Source organism: Myotis davidii, unplaced genomic scaffold (genome assembly GCF_000327345.1).
Source record: "Myotis davidii unplaced genomic scaffold, ASM32734v1 scaffold18, whole genome shotgun sequence".
Lineage (NCBI taxonomy): Eukaryota > Metazoa > Chordata > Mammalia > Chiroptera > Vespertilionidae > Myotis > Myotis davidii.
This window is the reverse complement of record NW_006292696.1, coordinates 1313127-1321560: the sequence shown is the minus strand read 5'-3', so window position 1 is coordinate 1321560 and position 8434 is coordinate 1313127. Positions and strand designations below refer to the sequence as shown.

The window sequence follows — 8434 nt, the reverse complement described above, 5'->3', positions numbered from 1 at the left end:
GAAGGCCATGGGACTGCCCACTCCCCCTGCCCTCGGGGGTCAGAATGAGATCCAAGATCCTGCCAGGCCTGGCTGCCACATGCCTCCTCCCTCTCCCTCTGCAGAAGCCCAAGTACCAGGTGCGCTGGAAGATCATCGAGAGCTTCGAGGGCAACAATTACACGTTCATCGACCCCACCCAGCTGCCCTACAATGAGAAGTGGGAGTTCCCCCGAAACAACCTGCAGTTCGGTGAGATGGGGTCTCGGCCCAGCAGGCCCTCCCGTCAGAGGGCAGCATGGGCTGCAGGGAGCCCGTGGTCCTCAGAGAAAGGGCTTAGGCGCCCAGGGACCTAAGGAGCCTGCATGTTCGGCAGGTAAGACCCTTGGAGCTGGCGCCTTTGGGAAGGTAGTAGAGGCCACAGCCTTTGGACTGGGCAAGGAAGATGCTGTCCTGAAGGTGGCCGTGAAGATGCTGAAATGTGAGTGAGGGGAAGGGGCCTGGGAATGTAGGGAGCTGGTGGGAGGTGCTGCAGGTTAGGGTAAGGGCTGCGTGCTCTGTTGTCACAAGAGCGATCACGCACATTTTTGCCTGTCAGAGCCTGGGGGACCGAACCTGGGGTTTGCAGGGAGCACTCCTGGGTTCCTTGGTGAGTCCCAGGCTCCCTCTAACTCCCGGGTGTGGGGGGCTTCTAAGCTGGGGTAAATAGAGGCTGGGGTACACAGAAGCCAGCCTGGGCCATGGCCTGGCCACAGCTTGACTTCCTTCTACCTGAGACCAACTCAGTGACTGGTCATCTCTCCTCTCTCTCTCCCTAACACCCACCTGTGTGTCCGCGTTTCTCCTCCCCCTTTTGGCTCCTGATTGCTTCGGCACTCTGGGTACCCCTGCCGGCTCCCCTGCTGTCCCGTCTATGTGGCCCTCCATGTCCTGCTCTCTCCCCATCTGTGGGACCTGTGGTCCCTCCTTGCAGCCACGGCTCACGCCGACGAGAAGGAGGCCCTCATGTCAGAACTGAAGATCATGAGTCACCTGGGCCAGCACGAGAACATAGTCAACCTTCTGGGAGCCTGTACCCACGGAGGTGAGGGGTCCTGGGGAACATGGGGCCCATGGGCTTGGGGCCTCTCAGGTGTCTGAGGGCCCCAGGGCACCTCAGTCCACCTTCCACTTCCCACTTCCTCATAGTGAAGGTAGGACCCCTGCCTCAGTGTCCCGTAAATTCCAGACACCTGAGCTGGTCAAGCTGCTTGTGCAGGCAGACAGCTCTGGGAGCTCTGAGCTCTGAGCTCTCAGACCCAGTGGGCGTCAGTCACATGGAGAGGGAGCCTACAGTGCAGATGTCTGGGCCCTGTGGGTCCGGAGTGATGCCCCAGGGCCTGTCAGGACTCCATGTCCACCCCATCCTCTTCTATAGGAGCGTTGACCTTTACGGAGCTGCTGCAGATTGCTTTGAGGGAAGAATTCTTTGGCTTATCGCGTTTTTTGTTCCTTTGTTTGGTTGTTGAGATTCCTCTGTTTTGGCCAGATGGGGCTCCTAAGTCCCAGTCCAGGGTGCCTTGTTGCCCCCGCCCCATGGGGACTGTGCGAAGGGGTGCACTCACCCACTCTCTTGGCTCTCTAGGCCCTGTCCTGGTCATCACTGAGTACTGTTGCTATGGAGACCTGCTCAACTTTCTGCGAAGGAAGGCTGAGGCCATGCTGGGGCCCAGCCTGAGTCCGGGCCAGGATCCCGGCTACAAGAACATCCACCTGGAAAAGAAATACGTCCGCAGGTAGGGCCCTGGCTAAGGACAGGAGGAGGCTACGACTGGGGCTGGGGCCTGACTCAGGTCTGTCCCCAACACCAGCTCAGGGTCGGGCGGCGAATGGCCCTCACATTCCCATCTGCGCCATGGCGAGTAGTCACACCACGTTAGATGGGCAAGTGTTTTCCTACTAATTATCTCCAATATTTGAGCACCTACTATGTTCTAGAAACATCAAGGCAAAGATAGGCAGCTCATAGTCTGGTGGAGACAGATGTTAATGAAATCCTCACTTTAACACTTTAAGCGCCCAGCCTGTTTTGTCTTCCAGTCGGAAAGTATAGTGTCAGTCACCGGTGACTGACAGGGCACTTGACGTGTTAATGTATGTAAAAGATCACCAACACTGTTCGGAGCCCTAGCCAGAGACAGGCAGATCTTGGGGTAATCGCCCTGTTTCCCCCATAGCATGTGCTGCTGGGGGCTGCAGAGAACCCACTGTCCTAAGGAGTAGCCAGTGTCAGGTCCCCACATCACCACCAAGTGGGGACAGAGTCTGTGGATTGTTAGGTGAAGGGGAGCACTTGGGCCTCAGTTTCCCCAGGCGAGTCATCAGGAGGATGAACCTCCCTGGGTCTTTCCAGCCTTGTTGTTCTGTAATGCTGATATTCCTGGAAACCACGCAGAGGCAGATGGACAGAGCCACATGGGGAACCAGAGAGAGGAAGTGGTCAGTTTGTCACACATGAGTCAGAGGCAGAGGCGGAGCTGGACTCCATGCTGCTCTTTTGACTCCTGGTCCATGCTACCTGAGCCCCCCTGCTCTCCGGGAAGTCTGTCTGGGGGCTTGTGGAGTCTTAGGACCAGGCTGTGGAGGGCTGGGGCAGGATCAAAGTAAGAAGGGTGTACACTGGGCCCCTAGCCTAGCCACTGTCCACTGCTAAGCCTGGGGAGGCAAAAGGGGAAGGAGGATATTGCACCCCATCCAGTGTCCTTGAACATGGGGGCTGGCCGCATCTACTTCCTCTTCTGATTCTCGGACACCCCTCTGACACTGGGCCTCTGCAGGCTGGAACCTCAGGCCAGATCAAATCAAAATGAGAACCAAAGGAAAGTATTATCTTCCATCCTCAAATCTGCAGGTGGGAAAAGGATCCACAGAGTGGGGTGATTAAAGGGCAAATGGCCTGTGAACCAATCTTGCCAACGGGATCCCAGGCTACAGTAATATAAGTATAGTTTCTAGAACAGGGCCGGGGATGCTTTTGCCCAGGCCAGCCCATATATGAAATATCAGGTTCTCCTTTGGGGAACCCTAGGGCATGGACCTTGTCGACTGCCCAGGGGGCAGGAGGGTGAGAGGCCCAGAACTCGGTTGGCTGCTATGTTAGAAGCAGTAGTGACTTCATTCTAGAGCAACGACTCTCAAACTTGCCTGCCCCCCAGAGCACGGGCTCATTCATAGGCATCACCAGAGAGCTCTTAGAAATGCAGCCTCTCAGGCCACCAGACGAATCACAATCTGCATTTAAATAAGACTCCCCAGGTGAGTCTGTGCACATGAGTTAGTTCAAGAAGCAGGACTCTAGACCAGTGGGCCTCCATCAGGCTGCACATCGGAATTGCCTGGAGGGAATGACTGAACGACTGAGCTTTGCCCCTGGGCACAGAAGTGTTTGAAGCTCTGCAGATGGTTTTAACCCCTTCCCCAACAATTTTTTTGTTAAAAACGTTTCTTTTTCAGACTAATTTTTTTATTTTGGTTCTATATAGTATTTTTGATGCTGGTTATGAAAACAGTTTGTAACTCGTCTTCCTATAAACCATATTTTTTTACCATATTTTCTTAGTATACTCGTCGACGACTGAAAAAGAACATTTTGTGAAAACGAGTATACACGTTTCTGCCGGGGAAGGGGTTAAGGTGAGGCCAGGGGTAGAGAGCTCACAGGAGGTCTAGAATACGCTCAGATCCCTGCAGGACTGTGGTGAGGAAGAGGGAGCCCCTTCTCTGTGTCCCTTAGGGCAGAGCAAGGACCAGGAGAAAAATCCCAGGAGCCGACTGGCATTAGATGAGGAAATTTCTAACGGGCAGAGCTGCCCTGAGAGAACAGGCTGTTCGCTCCCACATGACGGCCCAGCAGGGACCAGTGATCAGAATGTGGCAGGTCTCTTCCCTGCTGAGTGGCTGGAGGCCAAGGCCCGAGCTAGGCAGTGCGCAATGGGAACTGACTGCCCTTGGCCCTCTCTGTGTAGGGACAGTGGCTTCTCCAGCCAGGGTGTGGACACCTATGTGGAGATGAGGCCCGTTTCTACTTCTTCTTCAAATGAGTCCTTCTCTGAGCAAGGTGAGGAGGGAGAGGGAGAGGGGCTGCTGGGGGCTGGGCAGGGGTGTGGCGGGCTGCCCTGATGCCTCTCCCTACACTAGACCTGGGCAAGGACGAGTGGCCACTGGAACTGCGGGACCTGCTCCACTTCTCGTGCCAAGTGGCCCAGGGCATGGCCTTCCTCGCTTCCAAGAATGTGAGTTGGGAATTGGGTCCCCCATAGGGTCTCCCAGGGGGTGGGGGGCCACTGAACCTCCATGAGTCTGGAGGGTGTGGGAGGAAAGTGAGCACGAAGGGGCAGGTTAGGAGCCAGAGTGCCAGAAGCAAATGGGCAGCGGCCACAGCATCTGGGCTGCAGCCTCGGAGCTTTGGGTGATGGGGGTGGGAGGCTGTGCCAGAGCCCCCACAGGAAGCCTGTGTGCGGGAGGCTGAGGCACACCCATTTTCAACAACAGGGTTTAGTTTTAGTCAACAGTGGGGATGTGACAACCATTGTCAATGGCGTGAAGCACACGGTCTCAGATAACAGAACCTCCCTGCATAGATGCAGGCTGAGATGATGTGCACAATACACTCCGGCTGGGAAGCAGTGCCTGGGAGTGGGAGCGGTGACCATCCTCCTTGATTAAGAGCATGACTTGGGCGTCGTTGAATGCTGGCCCTGTTACTTGCTGTGTGACTTGGAACAATGTTGAAATTCTGAGCCTCCGCCTCTACGTCAACTAAAATGGGCACCATCACAGGGTTGAGGTCCAAATGGTACAATGTGTGCAGATGCTTAGGGAAGGGCCTGGCAGGGTAGGACCTTGAAAATGGCAGTGGCTGTTAGGAGCGGATGTGGGCCAGCCAAGGTTTAGTGCCAGGGCTCACTGCTTCTGGGCCCATGTAGATGCACACACAGCTCTAGTCAGCTGTTGGGTCAGGGCAAAAGGCCCCGAGTAATGGTGGTTTCTAAACACTGCAGTCTGACCATGTAAAAGGTAGGGACAGGAATCACGGTCAGGATCAGGGCTAGGACTGATGCCCACTCCCTCACAGAGGATTCTGAGGCCTTCTAAGGCCTGGCTGCTCCTCCTGCACTTTTGGCCTCTTGGGCTCAGAGAGGGGAGGGAGAGGCCAAGACTAACCTGTCTCACTTCCCCAGTGCATCCACCGGGATGTGGCCGCCCGAAATGTGCTGCTGACCTGTGGGCGTGTGGCCAAGATTGGGGACTTCGGGCTGGCTAGAGACATCATGAATGACTCCAATTACATCGTCAAGGGCAACGTGAGTGCTGGGAGGGACGGACCCAGCCGGGGAGAGGTGAGCCAGGACCCAAGGTGACTGGGGTCTGTTGTGCCAGGCCCGCCTGCCCGTGAAGTGGATGGCTCCAGAGAGCATCTTCGACTGCGTCTACACGGTTCAGAGTGACGTCTGGTCCTACGGCATCCTCCTCTGGGAGATCTTCTCGCTCGGTGAGCACTGGCCTGGTGCAGGCTCAGCCAGGGGCTTGTGTTTGGTTCCCTGCAGTGTCTTCTGCCTCGAAGAGGCTGTTAGTCAAGGATGCTTGGGGCCCAGGGCAGGCCCTCCATCCCGGCAGGCATTCCCTCATCTGTCTGCTTGTGCCATTCTGCTTCCCCACACCCACAATATACATTACCTTGAAGACAGCACCCCAGTGCTCTGGAGTGCTAGGCACAGGGCCGTGGGCTAAGCCCCTCAATGCACTCCTCTAAGAGCCTCTTACTCCAAGGGCTGTGCTAGAATTGTGAGGTGTGATGAGGCTGGGTGATGGCTCTTGGCTTCCTAGAACCTCAGCCCTTTGCGATGCCTAGCACATAGCACTAAGAGGAGCTGTTGTCTTATTGTGGAACACCAACCTCATCAAGACGTGTGTGGGATTGGGATAGGGATGGGGGAGTACTGAGCACGGTGTGATCTTGGCCTTTGCAGGGCTGAACCCCTACCCTGGCATCCTGGTGAACAGCAAGTTCTACAAGCTGGTGAAGGATGGATACCAAATGGCCCAGCCTGCGTTCGCACCCAAAAACATGTAAGGGAAGGGCCCCAGGGAGGGAGGACACCCGACTTTGGTTGAAGGGCATGGAAAGGCATATGACCCAGCTTTCCCAGCCCAGTGTTCCAGGGCCAGCTTCTTCTCCCCACAGCGGACTACATCACAAGCCCCTGTTAGAGCTCAGGGTTACCTCTGGTTTCCCGGGCAGCACAGGCCGGTCCTAACGTGGATAGTTTTGGAATTCAGACTGTTAGTATGACCTCAAGGAACACTCACTCATTTTTTCTCTGTCCTGGTGATCTGTGGGGTAGCCTGATAACTCACCACCGCCGGCCCACCATGGGGAAGCTGCTCACTGGCTCCCTGCATTCACCACAGGCCAGCTGGCCATGAAGTCATCTGCTCCCTTTCTCCAGCCCCTCTCAACGCAGCCTCCTGTCTCCCTGCCAGGGTGGATTCATGCCGCTGGCAGCCCTCTCTCCACTTTAGTCTCTTGTTACAGCCAAACAATTGCTCATTCTTTCAGCCCACCTTTCACACCTACCTGCTGGTCATAAGAGTAGCCCCTCTTGTTTTAGGAGCTTGAGCAACAAAGCATCTCTGAGCTTCTTCCCAACTGTCACAATGGGCATGATGAAGATATCTTTCTCCAAGGGCTTAGCACAGGTCTCGTGCTAAGCTCATTTGTCTAGGTTTCGAGACCTCTGCTGGGACTGGGGATCATTGCACATGCACGCCCCCAACAGCTGACTGGGGATCATTGCACATGCACGTCCCCTACATAGTCTGTAGGGGACATGCATGTGCAATGATCCCCAGACTTACAGGCGGCCTCTGTCCTGTCTCAGATACAGCATCATGCAGGCCTGCTGGTCCCTGGAGCCCACCCACAGACCCACCTTCCAGCAGATCTGCTTCCTCCTTCAGGAGCAGGCCCAAGAGGACAGCAGAGAGCAGGTGAGTGCGGCCAGGCTCAGGGTGGGGCTGGCTGTCGCAGGCCAGGTGGGGCTGTCCAGTCAGAACTGACCATCCCCGCCTCTCCTTCCCTCAGGGCTATGCCAACCTGCCCAGCAGCAGCAGCGAGCAGGAGGAGAGCTCTAGCGAGCAGCTGGCCTGCTGTGAGCAGGGGGACATTGCCCAGCCCCTGCTGCAGCCTAACAACTACCAGTTCTGTTGAGGTGACACCTGGGGGCACTGCCTGTCCCCTCCTCCGAGCTTCAACTCCCGTGGATGGGACGCCACAAAGAACACAGACTCTGTCCCTCCGGTCATTTCAACAGCCCAGCCCTGAAACTCAGGAATGTGGGACCCCTGAGGTATCAGAGGACCCGCTTTCAGGACCTGGGTCATCACTGCCAGTCAGGGGCTGGGGCTGAGCCCCTCCCCTCCCTCTGTTCTTAACACTGTGGCTGCATGTTCGCTATGCCAACTGGGAGAACCCCCAGCTCACCCTCTTAACCTTATTCCCACTTCCAGGAACTCCTTCCCTACCCTCTCCTGATGGAAACGGACTGATTTCACACCTACAACATCCCCAGGAACTGTCCCAATACTGAGAAAACAGGCTCCTGGGCCTTAGAGTAGAGGGACCCCCTCTCTAACCTAGTGGAGCAGCAACAGCAGACAGCCACTCAGAGGCTGCTAGGCGCAGACTCCTCGGAGCAGGGTGGCTCCTCTGTAAGAATCTAACTTACATGCCAGTCTCTGCCCTCTGGTCTTCTTCCCACAGCCCCATCCCACCCTGGACCTGGTACTGCTATAATGAGCCAGATGGCAGCTAAAGTTTGGGGTGTTCTGCCCAGTCCCCCGTCCTCCTGAGCTGGAAGACAGGCGACCCGTGTGGCTGGCCACACCATGCAAGCAGCACGCGCTTCCCCAAGTTGACTCATCATAACTAACAGTCACGCTGCGGGGTGCCGCCGTCAGCATTAAACTAACAGAATTAACACAGCTGGCCTCTGGTTCTTTGCGCCTCATGGGGGACTGTGGACGCCCTGGGCCCTCCTACCATCCCTCCACGTCAAGTGACCAGCTCAGCACTTAAAGCTGAACCACTGTGCCCCACAAAAATGAGCATGAAACTGACTCTTGCTTCACCAAAACCAGATAATTTAATAAACTTTATCCTTGCTGGGGGAAGAGGGAGGGGGAAAGCCACCTGTTCCACTCCTCTCAATAAATTAAGTAACATATGGCCCATTCCTGTGCCCTAAGCAAACGCTGGGCACTTGAGCCAGTCCCGCTATTTCCGTACAGCCCATCTGCTTCCCCTTCACAGAAGGGAGTTTTTCCTGCTGCGCCAGGTTATGCCATGCCATGGCCACATCCCCCTGCGGTAAGGGTCCAGTGGCCAGGGAAAGGAGGAAGGGGAAGCACTTTCTCA

At 56.0% G+C, this 8434-nt stretch overlaps 1 protein-coding gene across 1 annotated transcript in view; it reads left to right on the top strand.

The window, feature by feature from the left end:
• Nucleotides 1-8001, top strand: part of CSF1R (colony stimulating factor 1 receptor) — a 27549-nt gene extending 19548 nt beyond the window's left edge. The window contains exons 11-21 of the mRNA XM_006766238.2: nucleotides 105-231; nucleotides 356-460; nucleotides 953-1063; nucleotides 1604-1754; nucleotides 3984-4075; nucleotides 4156-4250; nucleotides 5199-5321; nucleotides 5398-5509; nucleotides 5988-6087; nucleotides 6900-7008; nucleotides 7103-8001. Coding sequence (XP_006766301.1) covers nucleotides 105-231; nucleotides 356-460; nucleotides 953-1063; nucleotides 1604-1754; nucleotides 3984-4075; nucleotides 4156-4250; nucleotides 5199-5321; nucleotides 5398-5509; nucleotides 5988-6087; nucleotides 6900-7008; nucleotides 7103-7228 — 1251 coding nt within the window. The 3' untranslated portion in view covers nucleotides 7229-8001. The remainder of the gene's footprint in view (nucleotides 1-104; nucleotides 232-355; nucleotides 461-952; nucleotides 1064-1603; nucleotides 1755-3983; nucleotides 4076-4155; nucleotides 4251-5198; nucleotides 5322-5397; nucleotides 5510-5987; nucleotides 6088-6899; nucleotides 7009-7102) is intronic.
• Nucleotides 8002-8434: the final 433 nt, after the last annotated feature.